Source organism: Dermacentor andersoni, chromosome 2, assembly GCF_023375885.2.
Source record: "Dermacentor andersoni chromosome 2, qqDerAnde1_hic_scaffold, whole genome shotgun sequence".
Lineage (NCBI taxonomy): Eukaryota > Metazoa > Arthropoda > Arachnida > Ixodida > Ixodidae > Dermacentor > Dermacentor andersoni.
In genome coordinates, this window is record NC_092815.1 from 78,293,389 (window position 1) to 78,318,245 (window position 24,857).

The 24,857-nt window shown below is 47.7% G+C and overlaps 1 protein-coding gene across 1 annotated transcript in view; it reads left to right on the forward strand.

Annotated features, from left to right (window-relative positions):
* The window catches only part of LOC126542057 (fibrillin-1-like), a 112,024-nt gene extending 89,174 nt beyond the window's left edge, over positions 1-22,850 (forward strand). Inside the window, exons 50-67 of the mRNA XM_050189030.3 lie at positions 243-305; positions 1,148-1,273; positions 1,878-2,000; positions 3,745-3,867; positions 4,103-4,225; positions 4,442-4,567; positions 6,364-6,504; positions 7,081-7,134; positions 7,506-7,631; positions 9,630-9,752; positions 10,603-10,719; positions 12,792-12,920; positions 14,247-14,366; positions 15,273-15,392; positions 15,603-15,708; positions 17,168-17,462; positions 18,039-18,265; positions 22,565-22,850. Of these exons, the coding sequence (XP_050044987.2) occupies positions 243-305; positions 1,148-1,273; positions 1,878-2,000; positions 3,745-3,867; positions 4,103-4,225; positions 4,442-4,567; positions 6,364-6,504; positions 7,081-7,134; positions 7,506-7,631; positions 9,630-9,752; positions 10,603-10,719; positions 12,792-12,920; positions 14,247-14,366; positions 15,273-15,392; positions 15,603-15,708; positions 17,168-17,462; positions 18,039-18,265; positions 22,565-22,715 (2,393 nt within the window). The 3' untranslated portion in view covers positions 22,716-22,850. The remainder of the gene's footprint in view (positions 1-242; positions 306-1,147; positions 1,274-1,877; positions 2,001-3,744; positions 3,868-4,102; positions 4,226-4,441; positions 4,568-6,363; positions 6,505-7,080; positions 7,135-7,505; positions 7,632-9,629; positions 9,753-10,602; positions 10,720-12,791; positions 12,921-14,246; positions 14,367-15,272; positions 15,393-15,602; positions 15,709-17,167; positions 17,463-18,038; positions 18,266-22,564) is intronic.
* Positions 22,851-24,857: the final 2,007 nt, after the last annotated feature.

Consider the following 24,857-nt stretch of genomic DNA (forward strand, 5'->3'; position numbering starts at 1 on the left):
CAATTTACACAAACACATTGGTACACATGGTATCGCTTTGCGGAACCACAGATAAGGTTAGATAGCCGGGTACCTGCAAAATACTTCGCATTACATCGATTCCCACAGTGCGCGGCATCTGCACAATTCCTGACTGCTCTTTTTCGAGCGAACCGTCTGTTGCATGCTTTGAAACAACGCTTCGAAGAAGATGGCGAAGGAAAACTGCAAATTAATGCTATCTGTTCTCGATGCCTAACAAGGCAGTTTCAGGGCGCTATGTCCATTGGGAACGGGCTTCGTACAAGTCGACGGCAGCGTGCTAGGTGAGTTACTACTTCCTGCTTTAACGGCTTCAAATACTTTTTCGAAGCCTGCGTGTTAGACAGCTCCCGTCTTCTTAATCACGAGCCAGTCTCGCTGCTTGTACCTCCGTGCTCCGGGCCATCTTCATGAGCACCGAAAATGTTGATTGATTGAATCATGGGGATTGCCGTCCCAAGGCAACAATGGGGTAGTGAGAGACACCGTAACGAAGGGTCCCAGATTAATTTTGACCAGCCTGGATTCTTTAACGCGCACCCAAGCGTAAGCACGCGAGCGTCTTTGCACATTGCCTCCATCGAAGTGCAGCCGTCGTACTGAGTAATAAGTTTGTCTTTGCGGTAACGTCAATATTCTTTAATCTTTAGAAATAGCAACAAATGCATCTTAGCCTTCTTCGGGTAAATAATGAAAATCTAAATTGCCACGTCTTGTTAGAATCGAAGAGCGGCAATTGTGAGCCAGCCGTTCGGCATCAAGGTTATAAGAACTAGCGAAAATTTTTAAAGCCGTGTGAAGATAGGCGGCTTTGATAGCCTATTGGAAATTTGACTGTTTCTGAACAATTTAAGTAAATTGACAATATTTAGTACTGATCAGTAATCGCACTGCTGACATGACCTTAACAGAAAAGCACAGCCTCAGTGACCTCCGATATCACTGCACATGTGTGAATTCATACGAGAGCAAATAAAGAGCACAGAAATGATATAAAGCAACGAGTTAGCTGACCTCGTATAACGAAAGAGGCAAAATTATAAGCTAAAGGAACTTGACGGAAGGAATCGCAGAGAAACAACAATTCACACTCTTTTGTCTCTTTCTGCCTGCCTTGTCCGAGAAGACATCGACGAATGTGTCAAGATCCCGGGCATATGCAGCAGCGGCAAGTGCATCAACACGGACGGCTCGTACCGCTGCGAGTGCGAGCCTGGATTCAAGCTGGACTCGAGCGAACGGGGCTGCGTGGGTAAGCCGCTGTTACGCGCACACTACGTTCTCTGCAGGTTTCTTCCGTCGCCAGCGCACTCTGCCACAGACAACTGCATGGCTAAACTGGCCGCAAATCTCACGTCGCGGCAACACCCGCACATAAAAGCTCCGTTGCTCCATGTTTATTAGTCGGCACGCATCCCTCTGCCAGGCTGAGGCTTTTCTTGTTCGCCATTGCGCGTTGCTGAGCATGCCAGGATAAAGTCACTCGGTCGCTCCTCTATCTAGCGCTTAACTGGCAGCGAAGCAGGACCACAGCCTCGAGCATAAGGTGGACCAATGCGGAATGCTTTCCGTCATTCTATTTCGTCGTCTTCCGTTTCGAGCACTGATTTCCGCAAGATAGAAAGCAAACCGGCAAAAACTACTTACGAAGGATAGTGACAACGTTGTGGGCGGGGCAAGCATAGACGCATTAGGCGCTGAATTGTGAACCGTTGGTGAAAATGAAAGGTTGCACAGCTGTATTGAAAAGTGGCAGCGAAGATGGTACGCGCGCCAATGTTTAACTGCCGGCTTTATTAAGCAACCTAAGTGAGCTGCCTTACCTAACCGTTTGCTTCCTGTGTGGCACATCGCAGATGTGGATGAGTGCTCCCAGCAGCCCGGCGTGTGCGGAAAGGGCAGCTGCACCAACACCGTGGGAGGATTCGAATGCAGCTGCCAGGATGGTTATACACCTGGCCTGAACCAGGTCTGCGAAGGTACGAGACATTATCTGTTATATACATCCTTCCCCTCGACTGCGTCGTTTGTAACACAGTGATTTCTTTTTCAGCAGCGTCCATCAACGAGTTACAGCGCAATCTTACCACCTAACCGCTATGCCGTAGCATTTCGTAGGCTGTGTCCTTCGGTCCCATTCACGAGAGTTTATTTCGCTCTCATGGGGACGACCAAGAGCACTGCGTGCGCTATTTTTGGTCGCAACGAGACCATATAATCTAAAACTATCCCAATATGTTTTTATTCCAACCTCCCTGCCTTTCCTACCCTTGCTTTCTCTCTCTCTCTCTCTCCTGACGTCAAATTTGCGAAACCACCGGCGCAAGCATCGGGCGGTCACCCGCAGAGTTCTCTGAAGAGACCAATCAAACGCTCTCCTCATTTATAGGAAGTCACTTTTGTTTGCTTTAAAAACGAATAACATTGCCTACACTGAGCGGCTTCTCTTCTCTAATTGGCTGACGAGAAGCGAGGAGCACGCTCAAGTGGAGAGGGATTCGATGGGGCCGAGCCAGTTCACTGAAAATCGCTAACCGTACGAAGAGGGTGGTGCCGGGGTCCGCGATTGGTCCGCTTTCCCTTACTTAGCTTACGGTGGCTGATCGAAAATCGCGGCGGCATGCAACGGAAGCTTAAGAATGACGCTAAAACGGATCCTCAGCAAAGAATAGTTTGCAGAACGAGGTCGTAAACATGCCGAAAGTGCTCGAAAACGTTACACGGCCACGCAAAAAAAGCTTTATTATACGCAAATAAACCCATGCGCTCCGGCAGATGCGACTAGCCAGTGCCTGAGCGATCGGCGGCATCCATCTTTTATTCCTTTCGGAAGGGGGCAGCCTGCAACTATTCAGAAGAAAATTCAGTTTTGTTCGGCATATTAATGCATTTTTAATGCGTGCACGTCAATTTGACGCGGTGAGTTCTTGCGGTTTTGTGACGACGCGTGACAGGCAGGTGAAGTGGGTACAGCCCGAAAGCTTTTTACCAATAGCCGAGGGCTAATGGCGAAAAGGCGTCCAATCAGAAATAACTATATTTCTTTTGTTCGATCAAATCACGCATAATCAATGTGTACATGCCACATCAGATGGGGAGCTATCGCTGTTTTCATGACGGCGCGTAACAGACTGGTGAAGTGGGGGCGGTCCAAAAAAGTTTTTGAACAATCGCGGAGAGCTGATTGCAAAATTGCAATAAAAAAGTTTGGAATAGTTTTACGTAATAGCGCCCCATATTTATGTGATTGGTCGCTCCTCGTGTAACTGTCCTCAGCTTTATAGAGACAATTGCTCTCCATCTTATTAGCACGATTCAAGGACCGGCCGTTATCTACACATAGCGATTCTACGATTCTGCCACAAACACAAGGCTCTGAAGACGGTGTGTTGGTTTTGAAGATCACCTATAACCTTTGCGATCGCCTTTAACCATCTCTTCTCTATTATCTTTTATTCCCCCTTACCCCTTTTTCCCAGCACAGGGCAGCCAGCCGGTCTGAGACGCTCTTTCGCTAACCTCCATACCTTTATTGACTTACGATCGCTCTCTCTTATAATACCCCGTCACCGTTACCGCTCCAACTGCTGCATGACTGTGGTTATAGCGGTGCGGGTGTCGCGCCAACTATTCGCCACAGTGTTCATTCGCCTTTTTACAGTGCGTTCATGAATTTTGTTCGGGCATGCGGGCCGCTTTCCTCATCGATTGTTGCACACGCAGACGTGAACGAGTGTAGCCTGGGCGTGGACGGCTGCGCGTTCCGGTGCGTCAACACGCCTGGATCGTTTCGCTGCACCTGCCCCTACGGCTACGAACTGGCGCCGGACGGAAAGCACTGCCAAGGTACGCACGCTACTACTACAAAGCGAAACAGTTGTCGTGAATGGCAATTAAGCAGTTATTATCGCACTCATTTAGTTATTGGACTACGGAGAGCGCACGTATTCGGTAGAATAAGGTGCACGCTCACCTTAAAGGAGCCTGCGAAGTCGTGGGGGCCGGCCGCGGTATAGGCTGAGTGTCTGGTCAGCGGGGTCGCGACACTCTGTCCTTGTGTGACGCGACAGTGTCGACGCAGATCTGGACGAGTGCAAGGCGGGCACACACGGCTGCCGGTTCGCGTGCAAGAACCTCGTGGGCAAGTTCCAGTGCGTCTGCCCTGACGGCATGAGGTCTTCCAGCTACGGGGACGACTGCCAAGGTATGGTGTCTATGCGACGCTCCGGCTACGTAATTTTGTCACAAAATCGTCGTGTTACTCGCAATATGACGCAATAGCAATATATATACACGAGACTGTATTATAAGCAGGATCTCACGGTGTGCTTACCTTATTTGTTTCTTATCTACAACAGCTGTCAATCGCTGAATGTACCACGAATGCTCTTTTTTTTTCTGCCCCGTGTTTGTACGACAGACATCGACGAGTGCCGCGAAGAGCCCGACGTGTGCCAGAACGGCGACTGCGTGAACACGCACGGCGCCTACAGCTGCGTCTGCCACGCGGGTTTCCAGAGCAGCCGCGACGGAAAGCAGTGCCACGGTGAGTCTGACCACGTTCGCGCGCATAATGGCCGACTGGCTCTCTGGGTCACTGTTGGAACAATTCAAATGCACGCTCAACCAATGGCCCACTCGTAAGCTGTTCGTTTGTGCATTTCAGATTCGTGAGCACGACCTGCGCAGATGTGTGAGCGAGAAGTGATTCATGGGGATAAAATATTGGGGACCGAATTCGTTCCTAAGAAGTTGGCCGCCGCTTTCGCAACCGTTTGATTTGCTATAGCAACTTGCTGGCGCACCTTTCTCATAAACAAAGCGGCTTTTTTTTTTTCGTGAAAGGTGCTTAGTGAACTGGACCTTTGGCTTCCAGCCTCTGTTCCTTTGCTTCAAATGCGTGTGCTTCTAGCTCTTGAAAATACAGCGTTCGTGAATCTCATTCAAGACACGGGTGTCGTCTGAACAGGAGCTAGAATATCTAACTGTAATCAGCTCCAACAGGATCTTGAACATGTAGCAGAGTGTTGTTTAATATGAAACATAAAGATAACTATAGAGAAATGTAAAGTCAAGCAAATATCTCGTCGTTCTCAAATCAACATTGCGTGCAACTGTAATGTTAATGGTCTTCCTCTGTCGCCTATAGCTGTAACGGTCTACAAGTGTATTGGTCTTCAGATTACTAACAACCTCTTATGGCACACCCACACGGACTACATATTTAATATTTCTAAATTTTAACTCTGCACCGTCTTCCCTTAAGCTAACTCATTACAATACGCCCGTTAGATCAAAGTTAGGATGCGCCTATGCTATTTGGAACTACGGCCAGCTCACCTTTATTAACACACTTAAAAGAATTCAGAATCAGGCCACAAGTACATTTCATTCTATCCAGTTACACGAGTCCTACCAGAGTAACGTTGATGAAGACCGGTTCAAATCTGCCCGATCTTTCAGTGCGTCGTAAGTGTTTCCACCTCTGCCTCTTTCATCATAAAATTTATCATTGTGACCCTATTTTGAAATAAGACATTTTTTCTCCTCCTAACTACCACACCTAGACCAAAGCTTTAAGGCAGGAGTGCCTGCTTGTCATACGAACATGTTTAGTGAATCTTCCATCCCTAGGACAACTGTCGACTGGAATCACCTTCCTGCTTCCATCGCTCTCATCCCGGATGGTAACAACTCCAAAAATGCTGTTAACCAAGCTGTTTTATTAAATTGAATGGATGTAGATCTCTTTTTTAACCACTCCTCTCTGTAGTGGCTTCGAGTCTTAAAAGTATTTGAAATAAATATTTTTAAATAATAAATTGTCGTAGATGATATGGCGGTTTTGTTGAGAGTCGAAGTGTCGTTTACAGAGGATTCCGCCAAAGCAAAGTACGGGTCTGTACGTTCCTTGCCTTAAACTTCCATTGAACGTGACGCAAAATCGTACTCAGCGTCCAGAACACGCGATGCACGAGCGATGCCATTATTTGCACCCAAGCCGTACCTAACGGTGAACAACTTGAGAGCCTGAGAGAATACAGAGAATACGCCGCACGAAGATGAATCAGATGCGGATCCTGTTGAGTTCCCTGTGCTGAAAGACTGGGAATGAGTAAAGGGGTTGGAAGACAGAGGACGCGTGAAATAGGGGGATGAATGGAAATGGGCAGACATACAGCGAGGGATCAGGCAACAGCTCTTATAGGACATGCCAAGCACGCAGCCGAGCTTCGAATACGACTGCCCCAGAATGTACGCCTGTCGTCGCTCAGCGGCTCCTCGTGGCAATGCCGAATAAAGCGTCCGCGCGCCTCTGCGCTCGTCATTCCTCTCCCGCAGACACCCGGCAGGGCACGTGCTACCTGACCTCTTCGTCGTGCCCATCGGCCGGCGCCTGTGAGTCGTCACGGGAGGACTGCTGCTGCTCCAACGGCGCCGCCTGGGGACCGCACTGCGAGGCCTGCCCACTCTGGAACACGAGTCAGTATTCACTGTCTCTACACTCGCTCGGTGTAGTGCAGCCGCTATTCAGCACGAGGGTTGCATTGTGGGCTTGCTGGTAATGTATCTTCAAGGGGTGTACGCGGTGTACAATGTTTCGCTCTGATTGTTTATCTGTTCACGTGGCTGTGACTTGTGTTCGCCGAGTGTATAAGTACGACCTGGTTTTCCATAATAAACATTGTTGGAAGTTAGCGCTGTGCGTGTCTCTGTGTGTCTTCTTTTGTCCCGTCTTTTAATCGCGCAACCGTACACCCCTTGAAGAAGCTATTCAGCAGTCCAGATACTCGCGCAGAGTGACCGCCAGGAGTCCGCAATGGCACGCGAGCCCCAGCTCCTTGGGCTGTGCACGTCCTAATGAAAACCCTAAGCGCCGTACACGTGCGATCAAAAACGTCAACTTGTACTCGGTAAATGACTACTTCAAGTAGATTAGGCAGACGTTTATTGTTTTCTTCTGCGGAAAAAAAAACGGAGCAGTCGAGTATCCCAAGCTTCCTTGAAATGTGAGCTAACGTCACATCTCTTTAAATGTGATTCTGGCTTTCTACGCAGGAGAATACCGCCAGCTGTGTCCATTCGAAAAGGGTTTCAACAAAGACGGCAAAGGTAAGCAGTTCAATAAAATGCAGAGTGAGTGTTTACTGTTTATTTTTGTTTTGTTCGTTCTATTACGTCGTCGTTCGCACTGTCATCGTAAACACACAGGTTTCCAACCTGAGGGGGAAAAATTCTCCGCAGTGTGACATATTTTACGTCTGAAGCTTCATTACGTCATTCGGCGCCGTTGGTACTGTGGCGACGGTATTCATTAAATATTCTTTGCCGACATCCACTTGCGGACAAAAAAATAATAATAAAGAAATAAAGCGAGTGGGTTTATAAGAGTCGTGACACGGGCAGGATGCGAACGAAATGCAACATGACTCGGCGCATACCTTGAACTGCGTAATCAACAGATCGAGTTTCGCTATGCGCAGACATCAACGAGTGCGTCCTGATGCCCGAGCTGTGCAAGAACGGCCGCTGCGTCAACAGCCAGGGTTCTTACCGGTGCATCTGCAACCGAGGATACAAGGCCGACGCTTCTGGAAACCAGTGCATAGGTGAGCTTCCGGTCCATTGACCGAGCCACGAGTTCTTGTTTCTTACGGTGCGACCTCGCCAACTGGGTGCCATTCTATTGTAGCTTAAGCTGATAAGCGCGCCACTGTCCTGGAGACGCCTACTAGCCGCAGGTACTACTAGAATGCTGCAACAGCGCAACGAATTGATTTCTTTTTTTTTTTTTGCTGTTGTTGTCCATCGTACTCATGTAAACTGTAGTACATGATGCTTCCAAGGAGGCGCGTCGCAATAAAGCACCATATTAACACATATCTTGCAGTGGTAACTATGGGGCCATATTTTGTGGAAAGTCTTTTCATTTTCTTTTCTTTTTCGCATTCTTCAATGACTCGTACGAAGCCCCGCCTACGCTGGGGTCGGGCGCTCAGTAGGAAGGATGAAAGGGAAAAATAGCATCGGACGAAAGGAATCCTTACAAAATACGGCCCCTGTGCACAATGATATAAGACAGCACTCGGGAAGACAGGGAAACCTGTTGAGAAACTGTACTCTCGAGAAAGATTAATACACTGCGCTAAGCGTCGCCCACTGAAATGTACAGGCCTCATGCATTTCGCGCGTGAAGTCGTGGCTCAACTTGTGCGGGTTTTTTGTCACCAGGACATCTTGATGTGCTAACTGATGCATTTCTGTTATCAGGATTGACTTAAAAGCTCCATCCAGGGCCGCAATACGTGTAGATAAGCAAATTAGCTACTTCTAATTATGGCAACCCTGGCGCATTTGTTACCCTCCCCCCCAAGAGGTACCACTTCGAAGAAACAAGATGCCACAGAGCACAGGAACTAGCTTTGAATAATGACACTTATTAATTTACAGATAATCATCATCGATGGCCATTCGCACGGCAAAGGTTCTTTTTTTTTGTTGTTGTTGTTCGCAAGAATATGTTTTGCAATGTAGCATACCGAAGGTCCTACAGAGATGGGTTCAAGCACGAGGGTCAGTAAGTACATGGAAACAAAATACCAAACTAAACATAAGATAATTTATGCATCAGACAACGTTAGAGAAAAAATGAATGCGATCAGCACACAAAATATCGGTGGCAAAAGAAAACCAGTAAAAATTTATTGATGTCGGTAAACTTGGTGCTGCGTAAAGACGGGAACGGTATAGTTCCATTCATTTGTTGTGATATGAAAGAATGAATAATCAAAAAATGTTTGTCCAAGCGTTATACGAGGGCAGTGATCGAGATCGATGATTTCATGTCTATCCTTCACCGATGCCTCCATTATCTACCTTACCATTGAACTGTATTGTCGTGTAGAAATGAAAGCCGGGCAAGAAATTTCAAATCGAAACGACAAAATCGAAAGATTATGTTTGACGTAAGGGATGTATTAGCGCGTCTGATTACAACTTCGACGTGTCCTACTCAGTTGCTTGCACGGCAAAACAAATTACATTATTATTATCATTATTATTATTATTATTATTATTATTATTATTATTATTATTATTATTATTATTATTATTATTATTATTATTATTATTATTAACTGGTATGAAAACATATATGCAATTGAAAGAGAGAAAAAACAAAAAAAAAAAGCGAGGAGCAGGCTGGCAACTGCCATCGGAAGGGGCACGACGCCTGTCTACTCTTCAGAAAGGAGGAAACAGAACCATAGAAATTGAAGACAGGAAGAAGGGAAATAAAAAAGAAAGGAAGAACAATGTGCAGGATCTTACAGAATGAAGCAAGACAATGACAAGAAATCTAGCGCGGCCGGTCACTGCAGGTGGCGATGCTAAAGGAATGTTAGAATATAGAAGAAATTATGTGCGAGGTCTTGTCATTCGAAAACAACATACGACACCATCGCATGAAATATATGCACTAGACTATCGTAGTAGTCCCTGTTGCTCTCTGAGCTACCCTGTTCGTCTTTCATTTGTACGCGGTATTTACGAACTGTGCCGTTCGTATGCGGAGATACGACGAAACTGCGCGTACTTCTCGTGTACAGATATCAACGAGTGCGAACAGAGCGTGCCGCCTTGCAAGTCCAAGTGCGTCAACACGGACGGCAGCTACATCTGTGCCTGCGAGCCGGGATACACGCTTGCCGAGGACAAAGTATCGTGCAAAGGTTAGACGAACCATGTCACAGCATTTCTTCTTCACATGACACGAGAACAGGCCCTATTACACGCGTAGTAGATTAAAACCATGGGGTATTCTGAAGGCACTTCAAAAGTTGTGGACGCGTGCTCTTCATTAAACAAAGAAAAAGGGGATGGTCTTCGTCGGAGCTAGCTTCTCCACAGTAATAGTTCTTGTAAGGAGAAGCCCACTTAAGTGGCTCCCTTTGTTTAATCAACGCAGCGTTTTTGTACAGTTATAAGTTAAGTGCATTAGAAGTATCTATGAGTGTGTTAAGGGGGGCATGAGCGTTACATTAGCAAATTCATCGATATGAATAAATGGTAGACAAAATGCGCATCCTTCGGGATGGAACTCGTGCCTTTCGATCGCGAGACCGGCGTTCATCCGATGGCATCATCGGGAAATTGGTTACGGGCACGCGGTAGACGCGCCCGTATAAAGAACGTCTCTGACCATGCGTCCAGCGACTCCCTGGAGCATTACACAGGAGGAGTGCGGATAGGATGGACATTTGCTGTACGTGCGCTCGCCCGACGCCGTCCTCTCGCTCTAGAATCAGCACTCGATACGTTTCCGCACACGTCGAGGCGATCCGCACTCTTGTTTAACTCAAAGGTGACGTTACACCTCCGAAAATCTGGCTCGAAAGCCCCTCGCGGAAAACCAAAGTACATAGACCGACCAGACTTCGTTCTGTAATGCAATATTTCTTTTTTTTTCCTTGAGATAGCATCTGGACGGGATGCTCTGGAGAAACACAATGGAAAGAATGTGTCCACGAACACAGAGAGTAAACAGGCCCCGCTGTTTTCTGTTTTCTTTTCTCCTCGAAGACATCGACGAATGCGCGACGGACAGGCACAACTGCGAGCACAGCTGCATCAACACGCCGGGAAGCTACCGCTGCGGATGCAAGAACGGCTACAAGTCGCACGAGAACCAGTGTCTCGGTAAGCACGCCAGCTGATTCACTTTCGTGAGCTTGGACTAATTTGCGGTCGATGGGTCACAGGCTGGTGTTCAACGCGATGTATTGCCGATATTTCTTTAAAGAATGACCGTGTATACAAAAGACGTTGCCGTCGTGGGTTATGCCAGCTACTTCTTCTTCTCTTAACCAGAAAAGACATAAAAGCAATATAGGTTCGCTTCAGAAATTGCGGGAAAATGATGTAATTACGAAGTAAATCAAAGTCTAAAAAAATTTTTGTAAGTGTACCTGTGATGCTAGTGACGGTATTTGTTACATACGGTAAAACAATAACGGCGTACGACGATTAACTAGACAGTGAATTGTACGACGACAGGCTTCTCCTTTTTCATGAAATTCTCACTTACGTATTATGTGCAGAACGGTATGAGATCGGGCTAGTTGGTGCCATGATGCAAATTCAGAGCGCGAAATTATACAAACACAAATCTTCGTTTTCATTCTTCCTGTCTTTGTCTAGTTCCGAGCTATGAATTCGCGGCACTATATGCAGAAGCAGTTCTTTGCACTGTTGCGCGTATCATTCCTAATAAAAAAAATGAGGAGGGCAAATTGAAGGAAACCTTTTTGTCTTTCTCTCTCTCGCTGCCATCCTTTCAAAGAAAACAAACCCACTCATCGACCGTTCAAAAACAAGAATACCAGCGCTTGTGCGGCACGAAGGATGGCGTTCGCGATATTTAAAACGGTCGACAGGCAAATCGATCGCTTAAACTTTCGCGCACACGGGCGGCATTCACGAACTAACCTTACAGCTTCCTTCCTATATGTTTGTGGCGCGACATCAAACTGCACCATCAGCATTGCCGGCACTAAGAAGTGTGGAACAGCACACAAGCAATATAAGAAATAGATAGCTCTTTGCGTAATACAACTTGCTCAAACATATTCTTTGTAACGGTAGTCTAAGCAAGCATTGAGGCAGAATAACAGGCATTTACGCTCTTCCCTGAGAAGTAGTTCAAAACAAAACAAAGCCTCAGAAGTACTATTTCTTCGCCTAGCTGATGTTGTCTAAATGATGTAATTACCGCCATAGAAAGACGAAACACAGTTAACGGTGAACACAGTTACAGTTCACAGTGAATTAGTTTACAGTGAGCACAGCTGAATGTCCTACTTATACCTTGTCATTGGATGGCAGTCATTAAACCAAGCGCAAACAAAGCTCAACGTCCGTGTCGTCTCTCTCGTTTCTTTCTTTGTTTCGTCCTTTCCTGTAAAATAAAGCCGTCTAACTGCACGTTATGGACGATGCGCGCGCTGTCAACCGTTTTATAGCACCCTTCAGCACCCTTCAGCATAGGCGCCTGTGCAGCGCGAGTTCTACGGGACATTACAAATGAAAATACTGTTGAACTCGTATGGGTCCCTGCCCATTCGGGGAATCAAGGGAATGAGGAGGCACATTGGGTAGCCCGAGGTCTAATCAACCGGGAGGTGTGCCCCTCAGACTCGGATCCCATGGATGAGGCACCGACGACATACCACGAGATAACAAACTACTACAAGCAAAAAAGGCGAATCTACCCGCCTCCAAACGCAAGCCTCACGCGAGCACAAGCCTTGATCCTGCATCGAACCCAAACTAAGTCGTTCCCCAGCCCACACTGGATGGCCATAATTACCAACGGGCAATGGAACCCAATATGTCAAAACTGCACAAATCAAACATTGCCTACCCAAAATCACATTCTTTGGGGGTGCGAGGGCTTACCCCCTCCCAGGTCGCTCCTGCCAGCTCGCTCACAACAGACGTGGGAGGAGCTGCTCAGAACGCCGGATCAAAAACTACAAAAAGCCCTCGTTGCCTGGGCCGAAAGGGTCGCTCCTCGTGAGGGGCCATCCTAGGACTCGGGCCTGCCAGATCACAACTGAGCAGAATGACAATAAAGTTGTTACCACCTTCAGCACCGAACATTTCTTTAGCGTAATGTCTCCTAGCATCTATAGTCCGATGTTTCGCAAACTAATGGGCTTAATGTGTTTAAGCAGCTAACGAACAGTCGCTGGCCACTTTCTTCCGTGCAGATATCAACGAGTGCCAGGAGCAGCCGCACCTGTGCGCCCCGAGTGGAACGTGCAGTAACATGCTGGGCACCTACCGATGCAACTGCCTGCGCGGCTACATCACCGACGCCTCCGGAAAGTCCTGCAAAGGTACGCGCGTTCCTGAAAAAATACGGTGCTCCTGTTGTCATTTACCTACCACGATATCGCTCACAGTACGGAAGCAGAGTTAACCACCGCACTCGCAGAGGTGTCTCGATTGCAACCTCCTCCTCGGTACCGATTATGTTTGACGGTGGCTGTTGCGCTGGTGGTGCGTGGCTCCGCCCTTCAAAACAGACCAACCCCACCTTTTAATTGGACTAGGATTCAGTAAAACATCCAGAAGAGTGCGCGAGCTACTCGGTACGCCGTTCAATTCCGAATTATTTTGAAATCGGCCATCCTGCCTCTTCTAATTAGCCCACAGCATGGCTACCTCTCCGACTGCCTAAAAAAAAATTAAAAATCACAGCGGAGTTTGATTGGCCAGACACAGACCGCATCGTTTTAGCTGTAGCCAGCTATATCACATACGCTGCTTGTAGGCTCTGTTGCACAGCAGTGCTTCTCAGGTAACTGTTTATCATTGTAATCTTTGAGGAAAATTATGGCAGAACAATGAATACATCTGTGGATAGGCAACAGTCGTCGTTACCACGAGAAAAAAAACGCCTTTGAAGCTTTGGGGATGGAACCAAGAGGAAAACAATAAGCCGAAGATAAACAATGAACCTACGACATTCTGAAGTTGCACGTCGGGATCGGGGAATGGTAGCAACAACCGCTCTCTGGTATTTCGCTTCTCGCGACTCAACATTGACAAAAAGGGATGCATGTCAGCTCAGCAGAGAAGCGCTTGGCTTTCGGATCGCACAGTAATGTATATGCTCACACGCGCAAAAAAAGAAAAAGAAAGGCAAGGAAAAAAGAAAGAGAGAGAAGGGGAAGAAAAGCTTTCCATTTGCCTTTTGCTGTCCAATAGGAGAGTCCAAATACCGCACTGATTTTACAGCACGAAATCATCACGTGAAATAGAGTTCCCTACACACAGGGGTACAGCTGTGTATACCCCGAACAATTCAGTTTTATCTAGTCTGCGGCCAATAAGGTTCCAAAAAAAATTACACGCGCGATCCATACTTGAAAAGTGGCTATGATTAGGAGGAGGGCTGGAAGTTTTTTTTTATATATTGTTTTGACACGGCTTTTCACAGGTAACACGCTTTCCAACACAGTCACCAATATACAGAAGGACAACCACAATGTTTCATTTCCATTGATTTTTCTTTTCGCTCGTGTATCTATACTCCGCTCTGCGCAGTTACACAAGTTAGATAATCATGTGGATTGTGGTCTTTTTATTTTTATTTTTTGCGAACATAAATATATAAAATCAAGATACGCAAGAAGTCGATTGCTTCCATGTCGATGCAGATACCGACGAGTGTGCCAACACGGCCAAGTGCCCCCACGGCTGCGAGAACCTCGAGGGCTCGTACCGCTGCACCTGCCCCAAGGGCTTCAAGCAGGATTACTACTGGAACCAGTGCATCGGTCAGTATACGCTCGCGTGTGTTGCGAGCAGAAGGAACGGGAAAGAAGGCGGCGAAATTCACCATAGACCTGATGTCGGCGAGTCTTAATACATGTGGTGTGGGAATTCTGTGATGTTTTCTAAAATTGAGCACGCAAATTGGGTCACGCTGGAGGAAACAACACAGCAGATTGATTCCGCGTTTTCCAAATTTGTGCTGGATTCTAGAATTGTATCAGCCAACTTCACACAGTGCTCCGGCAAGTCCCAAAACATTCCAGGGTGTGTGCCGTGTCTGCGTGCTGATGTGTTTGAAAGGCAGCAGCGTTTGATGGGTACTAACCGGGAAGTGTTCGCCTGAAATTGTGGCAATGTCGGCGAAAAGAAATAATAAAGCACGAAGGCAGGCTGCCGATATTCAAGTGGAAAGAGATAGTGGCTGCAAAGGTCGAGGTAGATGGTAGCTGGGGAACGAACCTGGAATTGTTTGTATAAACCGGCAATCGCTCTGTCCGAGTACCGTTTTTGTACATAACTGCTACACCTATCCGTGGTTGTGCGTTGTACAAGTCGGACACATAAAGAATGACCGAATGGGCCAGACGGTGAGGACGACTTTAATGAGAGCCGGAGAAGTTAGCCTAGCCAAAAACGTCTGGCGTGTTACTCGAGGTGATTAGGCTGAAAGGTGAAAAAGAAGGCGAATAATAATGCATCGATGGGAGAAATAAGAAAGGAAATCGGCGAACACACACACACAGGATGCGAGCACGCAGTATAAGTCGCCATGTACACCTTGTTTCCACCCGCCGACTTGTTCGCATCACCGTCAGATAACGATGACAAGTGGCAACTTTCAGTAAAATACTCTGCCTCAGTTTCCACGCTGATTTCGCTGTGACGCGCGTGCTTTGGCGTGGGCGCAGATGAGAATGAGTGCCTGGGCCTCCCGTGCGGATCGGCTTCGTGCACCAACACGGTGGGCAGCTTCTCGTGCTCGTGCCCCTCCGGATACCGCTACGACGAGATCATGACCACCTGCACCGGTGAGTGTCAGCACGACCATATCGTATAGCGCAGAAAACTTCGCGCTAAAAAAATGTCACGCCCGACTCGCCGCATTGTTTCGACTTCGATGTATACGTGAATGAAGCGGTCGGCGCTGCAAATGAGGGTCATACGTTCGTCGGTCACGCGGTCATCGCCGTCTCTCTTTCTTATTCTTCTTCTTCTTCTTGTCCTCGCGCACATTGCAGGAGGCGAAGGCTGCGAAAACAGCCCGTGCTTGTACGAATGCACGCCGACCGGCAGCAGCGGTTTCCTCTGCGGCTGTCCGGAGGGATACCAGCGCATCGGCCAAGGGTAAGAGCGAAGGGCCCTAGTCTGACGCAAGAATGACGCACGCAGTCACGAAAATATCTTGTATCTAGGCGCAGCAGAAAGACGCACTCTAAAAGTAGGCGTTTGCAATATGCGGCTGATCGACACTGTCAGAAAGTTATCCGGCGAAAAAAAAGTTTGGACGCACTGAAACAAAAAAAAAATTACCTTAGAGCGCTGTTGTTTGATCAAAGCCTTGAAACCCTGTTTAGAATGCCAGAGTCTTGAAACCGTATACAGATGGGGCCACTAAGAGCCAAAGCATAGACGGAGTGTGGAGCATGGTTTTCTTTGATGTTACGTAATTTTTCTTTTTTCACAAGATAACGACTGCTTTCAAGCAGTCGCATCGCTTCATTATATCCGAAACCGGGAAAACATCTAGAATATACAGCGGCTTCACTTTTGCGTATTCGGCCCGTTGTGCGAACTAGACTCAAAGAATTAGTATAAGACGTCGCGCAAAGCTGCAGATGATGAGACTATACTCCGTAAAGAGATGCGCTTTGGCGATGCTTATTTGTGAGCCGTACGGCATGTCATGCTTGACACGAAGTGCTGCTTTATGGCGAAGATTATATTGCTCGTCTAAGCAGCGCAGTACTACACGCATAACGTCTCCTGCCAGCCGATAAGGCCACGCCGACACGAGCAGTTGTAAAGGGAGCAAACACAAAAAAGCTCCTTCCAACCTCTTGAAGTTTTTTGCAGTTGCTAATAGGTGGAACTAGCGCTTTAAACGGGCACGCGAAGGCGCGCTTGTGCAAACGTTTCTATTATAGACGAATGGGCAGGTCACACCAGATCTACTCGCTCGGAAATCTAATTGAAAGCCCAATCGAGTGCTCATAGTACACGACAGGGAGCGAAGGATGAGGGCGAAAGGTTGTACACAGATAGCGTGGCCAAAAGCGAAGCCCAAATCCACCGATGAATAGTGAAACGGAGACATGGTGTGTGACAAGGTTATTTTAATGGGTTTTTTTTTTTTCGTTCAAATTTTGAAGAGAACACGAAGCTCTGCGTTTGCTGGCTATAGTACAGCCTAAGCGAACAGATGATACCTTGATCGAGCGCATGTCGTATTCGCATTTGAAAGCATCAGTTGTATGTTTACCATGGAAGGTTTTCGGCTAGCGCCCATAATCATTCACGTCCTTACGAACATAGCACCATTGATGCTCCCCCCCCACCTTTTTTATTCTTCTTAGCCATGCTCCGTTTCTTCGCTGCAACCGGCTTTCATTATATCTGGAGGGGGGGGGGGAATACACAGACACTCTAAGGGGGAAAAAACTAGGACCAATTCACTTTGGCGGCATGTTCACTATATGCGGGCTCGCTATATAACAGGTCATTCTGTATCAGTAGTTCGAGGCAATCTCATTGCTACACAGGCGTGTGAATGCACTGCATTAACCACGCGGACGGACGCGCGCAGGCACTGCCTCTCGGCCCGGGACAGCAGGGGACAATCGGTGCCGAACGCGCTGGGCAGCCTGGGCTCCGCCGTTCCCGTCTATCCGCTCATCGATGCCGAAGGGGCAGCGTCCGGCGACGACAAGATCATCTCCACCGAGGGCTGCTACTCGTGCAATCTCAACAGCGGCTCGCTCCCCACGGCGCAACACCGGAGGACCAGGAACGTTGCGGATGACAGGGGCCCGGCGGCGGCGGCAGCGAACGCCACCAGCGGCCAGGTGACGCGCCGCTTCCGGAGATCCACACACAGGAAGGTGCGTGCGACAGGGCATGTCCGCGGGGCATAATGATTTTTGATGTCTTTTCGCCTGTCGCGCGTCGTTTTCTTTCCGTTTGTCCTGGTACGCTTTCGCGCTGTTACTGTTATAATCAACGTGGTTAACGAACCCTTGGATTAACCCGAATGCTTATCAATCGATGGTACAAACATACTTTATGGAATCTCTGCAAGGAGCAAAGAAAACAAAGGCGGTGCTGGCGCGACTTCGCTAACGCGACGGCTTAAGAACACCGCACGCCGAAACTGGAAAACGCTCTTCATGTCAGCTCGGAGTTCTTATCGTAATCTGCGCTCGCAAGAACTGCTTCTAATTGGCATTTGCCGAAAGATACATTTGCCGCTAAAAGGACGCACGCGAAGCAACGTTGACGACGACACGGTCATTGAGCCGCCAGTGTCGTCGTCAACGACTCTACACTTTTGTGCGTGTCGCCTTAGAGGCAAAGATGTCCTTGAGCGTCCACAGTCCGAGACAAAGGTGGCCCTCTGACACTCCGTCCTCGACATTCGAAAGGCGCGCATAACCCGAGACAGTCTCCACACCACGCAGCGCACAGCGGCGGCCGAGGAGACGCCGAGGAAGCGCAAGCCGTCGGAGCACAAGCGGCGGCACGACCGCGCCCACTGGGACCTGGTCAAGGTCACCATACCCTTGGACGAGGCCCAGCGGGACCGACACGTCCTGGAAATCAGGCCCGCCTACAAGCACCTGCGCGACGACAGCAACTACCACGTGCTGCACGGCGTGGACAGGGACCGATTCCGGGTTGTGTCCAGGTGAGTGCAGGGTTCCACGTGCGCAGCGAGGACCGAGTGGATTGCGAGAAAGCGCACCTCCGCAGTGGAACTGGAAGGCCACAGTTCGTTCATTCGGCTTTCGCGCAAAAATTAGACGGCGCTTGTTAAAGGCAAGCAGGGAAACACCACTGCCGCGGACACTGTAACTGTGTTGCTCGAGGAGGAAGGAAAGCAGCCATTCGGCAATTCAGGGTGACCGTCCTCATAAATGTCGACCATATGCGCATTCATCGTGGCGTACCTAAGGTGAACCGCGGCTGTCGAGCAGCAACACCATGATATGGAGCGCCGTTATACAGGTGCAAACAGTTTCTTCTTCGGGCGCTCAAATGGTAGCACCCCCTGCTTCGGTGTGAAAGCGTGCGCCATATAGCGGGCTTTTGTTAGCGAGCTTGTTTTCGGTTACTATACTCTGCACGCAGCAACACAAGCCCGTCTACAACAGCCTCTCCCACCCACCCTCCTACGTTTTCGTTCATAACCTTCTTTTGCTTTCCCACGTGAAAAAGAAGTCGTGACGGGAAACAATGCACATAGCATGCTCTTTCTATGGGAGCAACTCGGACTAAACAGTGGGCTCTGCGCCGCGCAAGGAAGCCACAAGAGGAAGCTCTGGCTCGGGAGCTCCTATCTAAATACATGGGAAAGGAAAAGTCGTTTTTCTAAGCAACCAATGCACGAATTTTGATAAAACGTGTAGCACTTAGAGAAGAAAAAAAATCTAGCGCCTGCAGGAAGAGTTTTTATTTAAGCCATCAATTTCTTTTTAGAAATATCTTACAAATCTGGAAATTTCGAGAAATTGAACCAAGCTTACAGCTCTTAAGTGAGCAATCAAAAATTATATCACAATTCCGTAAAATGCACCAAATAATACGTCTAAAGCGGATAAAATTGATATATTATGCACCGCTTCGAATATACCACTAATTTGTGAGTACGACTTCTGCAAAACCCTCGTAAACATTGTAACAATGTCATTTAAGCTGTAAAGTCATATATTAGATTTGTCTGCTCACGGATTCAATTTTACAGAATTGCGATATCAGGCTTTTTTTTTTTTTTTTTTTTGAGCAGAGTTACGAACTTTTAAACTTCGTGCTTCATTTTTTTGAAACTTACTAACTTACGGAAATTTATGGGAAAATATTCCAGGCATTAAATAGAAATTTTGCTTCCTATATTCACTAGAGTTTAACTTTCTCTTTCAACTGCAACACATTTTATTGAAATCGGTCCGGCGATTGTTTAATAAAAGCGTTTCTGCGTTTTGCATGCATTTAAATAGAGAAACCGGACCATACCACGAGCTAAAGCTTCCCCTTTAGCTCAGACGCAGTCATTTCAGTAGACTGAAACTTACCTCCCCCCACCCCCCGGAAAAAAAAAAAGAAAACGAAAACAAATCTCGTGCCCTCACTCCCTCTCTCTGTCTCTCATTGTGTCGGCTAACGCTATTCCCTGGGCGCCCCCACCCCAGGGCCTCCTCTATTTCTCTCTCTCTCTCTCTCTCTCTCTCTCTCTCTCTCTACATCCCTCCCTCAACACACACACTTTGCAAGCACCTACTACTGCAATGTCTATCACATTTAGAGGTGCTATCGTATGCACTACTGTGCGAGCTGTAGGTAATCGCTTCGCTGACGTACCAAGAAACGATGGCGAAATTTTGTAGGCTTGGGAAGCAGGAGAGATAGCTGTCAAGGCTGTCAAGGCGCGACGGAGCTTAAGACCTTCAGACTACGGCTCCACGTATACCGTTGGACACGCGTCCGCGTTACGCGAAACCGTCTCTCTTATCGCTTGGAGAAGCTGCACGCGTGTCGTCTTTTTCGACGTCGCAAGCGCATATTCAGTGCGTGCCTTGCAGTCGTCGTTATCAGCCATTAGACACTGCACCGCCGGTGTCCCACTTTCCCAACATAGCTTGCCCAAGCCCGATCTACTATATATACTGCCGCAAAACGAACTCTCCTAAAATGCAGTACTCGCAATAAATGCATGAGGATGAGAACTTAAGAAGAAGCTACGTTGGACCTCGTCTGTGCAAACGCATATATGAGGCGCTAAAATGCACTCAATTCACCCACGATGAGCCGATTTGATCGAAAATATTGCATTTAAGAGCACGGTGAACCCTAGTGACTGCTGCGAACATTTTCAATTACGATAGCTATTCTACGGACACTCCAGGTGCGTTCTCGCCGTTATCGCCACCGTGCTGACCCGGGTTCGACGGCCCCTGCGCGGCCCAGCCCGCTCTGACCGCGGTTAAGGCTAGTGGTGGCGTTTGGGCCAGGAATCCACCAAGCCTGCGAATGAAGGAAAAAAAAGGTTTATTTTACATTATTCACACTGGCTCCAGATACGGAAGCCCACTCCACGCAGGAGCATATTAAACGTCTGAGTTCAGGACACGTCGGCACCTCCTTCACTGCACGAAAGGTATCCGCTTTTAATACCGTCGTCTTCCCTAGGCGACTAGATTTGAGAATACGATGACTGTGTCGCGGCCAATCACAATCGTCTAATCGCTCGCCATATCCTGCCCATGATATCGCACCGTCCCGCCGAACTCCGCCTTAGATGTTGCTAAATATGCCCCCGCATATTTAGCAAGCGTGTAAAAATTATGGGGTTTTACGTGCCAAAACCACTTTCTGATTATGAGGCACGCCGTAGTGGGGGACTCCGGAAATTTCGACCACCTGGGGTTCTTTAACGTGCGCCTAAATCTAAGTACACGGGTGTTTTCGCATTTCGCCCCCATCGAAATGCGGCCGCCGTGGCCGGGATTCGATCCCGCGACCTCGTGCTCAGCAGCCCAACACCATAGCCACTGTGCAACCACGGCGGGTAGCGAGCGTGTAGCAATCTGGGAATCTGAGGTCGAAACCGTTCCCACGGTAGCATTCGACGTTGTCCCTTTTCATCATCAGTTCAGGTGTTAAGATGCAGGAGGAGGGGTCTTTTGTGGACCGGTCAACAGTCGGTGTCGACGCTGCATTGACTTCTGGATAGGCGCTGATGAATGGGTGGGGCTGCCTCGTGGTAAACGTCTAATTAAATAATGGCCGTGATGAGACGTAACATCTCGCGCATACGTGGAGCCGTATGTATGAGGAAGACATACGTGTCTTTTGCTATTCCCATTTTTCCTACCCTCAGTGTAGGGTAGCAAACCGGAGGCTCGTCTAGTTGAGCTTCCTACCTTTCATCGCCTTGTTTTCTCTTTCTCTCCCTCTACTACGAGGTTTCGATCTCCAGATATCCAGGAAGCATTGCATTTTGCAGTTACAAAATATAGCAGAAATATTTTGCTCCAAAAATAACTCCGCCGAAAAGGTTTAATAAAGTCTTGGCAAGTACGGTGGTGCTCCTAAGCTGTGCACCAGTTCATGTAATCTTCATGTTGGCCCCACATACGCATTCTTACATATACACTGATCGCTTTACCCTCACCTTGTATCTTAATATTCGCTATTACGTATTAGTGAATGTGCATCTCTCCAATATATTCAGTATCGTGCGAACGTCGACCGGTCAACCACGCCAACGTGGCCTTGAACGTGGCAAGGTGCGTGCTCGAGCACAAAGTACAACCGTCAACGACATGTTTTAGAGAGACGGTGAAAAGAAGTATTATGTCAACCTCAATTCATAGATTAATCTTGAGAAGTTGCGAATAGGTACTCTTGCCGAGATAGACGCAAGAACGAAGGACGCGCGGCGACACCACTTCCCGCACCATTACAACAGAAAATTTGACGGCGTCTACTAAACATTAGCTAATTCTTAACGAATGAAAAGTAAACTGCACTACATTCGAAAATATATATCTAAAGAAAGTAAGGAATCTTAGCGGGCTTTTCCACTCCAGAAGAAACCGGTAGACACCGCGATTCGTCGTAGTGTGCTGCGTTATTTTTTAGTGGTGCCTTTTCCCGATGCTAACGCTTTTTCGAGTTGGTGAGTGGCCGCTTTCGACGCTCCGACTAGTCGTGAACGCAAAAGTGCAGGAAGGCATCAGCAATCGTGGAAGGCATTGCAACAAAATCGCGTCTGCTATGTGAGTTGCAGTGTGCGTGTGCGTGCGTGCGTGCGTGCGTGCGCGTGTGTGCGTGCGCGCGCGCGTGTGTGTGTGTGAGTAAGTGAGTGAGTGAGTGAGTGAGTGAGTGAGTGAGTGAGTGAGTGAGTGAGTGAGTGAGTGAGTGAGTGAGTGAGTGAGACCGCATGCACGTGTGTCTCGATCGTGACGTGAGTGCCGACTCATTGCAGCGACGGCGGAGTGACGCTGCAGCTGGCGGAGGCAATCGAGAAGCCGGGCGTGTACAAAGTGAACATCGGAAGCAGAACGCCCACAGAGGAGGAGTCTCAGCACCACAACAGAGCATTCAGACTTCGTGTTCACGTTGCCATCACCGAATAAACACGGAGAAAGCCGGCTCGGCCGGCAGTCATCTTTCATCGCCCTTTTCCCCACACTAGCTGCACTGCGGCGTGAAAAGCAGCAGCTGTTAGCGAGTCGAGCCACGCCTACATTATTAAAGTACTGAAACCTCCACGCCTGCCTCGATGAGCTCAACTTTCTAATACTTCACTATAATCCTTCAAGCTTTCGTCTGGCACCATGACGTGACTCTAATACTACTATGTTATAATTGACTACTATTAAATGCTTTCCTATACGTTGGAATGTCAAAATGTATTCGGGTACAAAAACGAATACGTGATGGGGTCTGGATTAATTACAGCAGGGCCAGAAATGTAATGCGTACAACTGTTACTCTATCGAAGCAGGATAATGAGAATTGGGGGAATGAGTGAACGAAACCATAATTAATCGGGTAGGTTCAGTTCTCGCAGGACAGGAGTAACTCATGACCCCTGAGGATGTTAATGCAATTAGCATTCTTAAAGATACTTCACGCACTTCCCAGTATGTTCCTATGCATCTAACCATTAATTCCGCCAAGTTGGGTCACTGAATGGTCCATGGCCTAACCGGTGGGTCATCCGGATGCTGTGATGAAGGAATCGCGTCTGAAACCAACCGGCGGAACAACTTGTGCCACTGAGCACTGCGTACGTGTCGCTCTTCAAATAACCGCCATTAACATCTATGACATCAACTTGGGTTACTGCGTATGTGATGCTCTTAAACGGGTAAAAAAATATATCCTTTGAAATTTATCCGGTGCTGGGATACATATACATATATATATATATATATATATATATATATATATATATGTATGTATATTCCAGCACCGGATAAATTTATATATATATAAACGGGAAGAAAGGGGGTTAACCGAGGGGCCCGATTTTTATAAGTCATATCATAAGAAGCCAAGAAACACTGACACCAAGGACAACATAGGGGAAATTACTTGTGCTTAATAAATGAAATAAAGAACCATAAATTAGTGGAAATTAAAGTGGATGAAAAAACAACTTGCCGCAGGTGGGAGCCGAACCCACAACCTTCGCATTTCGCGTGCGATGCTCTGTCAATTGAGCTACCGCGGCGGCGTTTCCCCATCCACTTTCTTGGGTACTTATGTGTACTAGTAGAACCTTGGGAGTGTTAGCTAGCGCCACCACTCACAGACCTAAGCGGCGGACGTGGAACGTCGTTTTTGCCGCAGGCGTCACGAGAACGTGATCATTTTGGGTGAAGGCAACTGTTCAATAAACCCACATATGCTACCTGAAGGCATCAATGTTGCCGGATTCGAGACCCTCGTTATGTAATAAACGAGAAGAAAGGGGGTTAACCGAGGGGCCCGATTTTTGCCGCAGGTGGGAGCCGAACCCACAACCTTCGCATCTCTTGGCTTCTTATGATATGACTATATATATATATATATATATATATATATATATATATATATATATATATATATATATATATATATATATACGGGGATGTTGGGAGTACAGACAGACTGTGTTTACAAAATATATACAAGCAGAGTCAATGTGGTTAAGATGGCTGCCCAGCAACAAAACGCAGCAGCCAGGGTCTCGCGATCTTCTTCCTTTCTCCTCTTTTGTCTTTCCGTAACAATGTATTCAGACCGAGCACACATTGATTATTCAGACACGCGCGGACTTTGCGATGGCGCCTCTGTGTGGCGTAGCGTAAGGTCCCTAGTGCAGCGCGTACGGATGGCTGCGGGAGATAGGAGCCATATAGCTGCTGCAAATAAGAGGTTCCAGCGGTACACCAGAGGGAACTCTGGCACTGTAATCCTTGAGCCATGCGAATATTGTGCGTAGAATGTACTACTTTGGGCGTGATGGGAAGTACATGGATTTGTCTGATCTTCGTGCTCGTGGATCCAGACGTTCTTGTGGATTCGTTTATTACGCCTTGTATGGCTTCATTGTCGTAAATTTCCGTGCAATCCATACTTTGCATCCCCTAAAGTGCTAACAACGATAAAGTTGAGAAACTATAGGCATCTACAACACCTTTGAGGAATACGCGAGCACGGTCCTCATAGCTCAAAGAGAGCGGCTCTACTCAACTAACCAGGTACGTGCAGTTCTAGAAAAGCTGGGT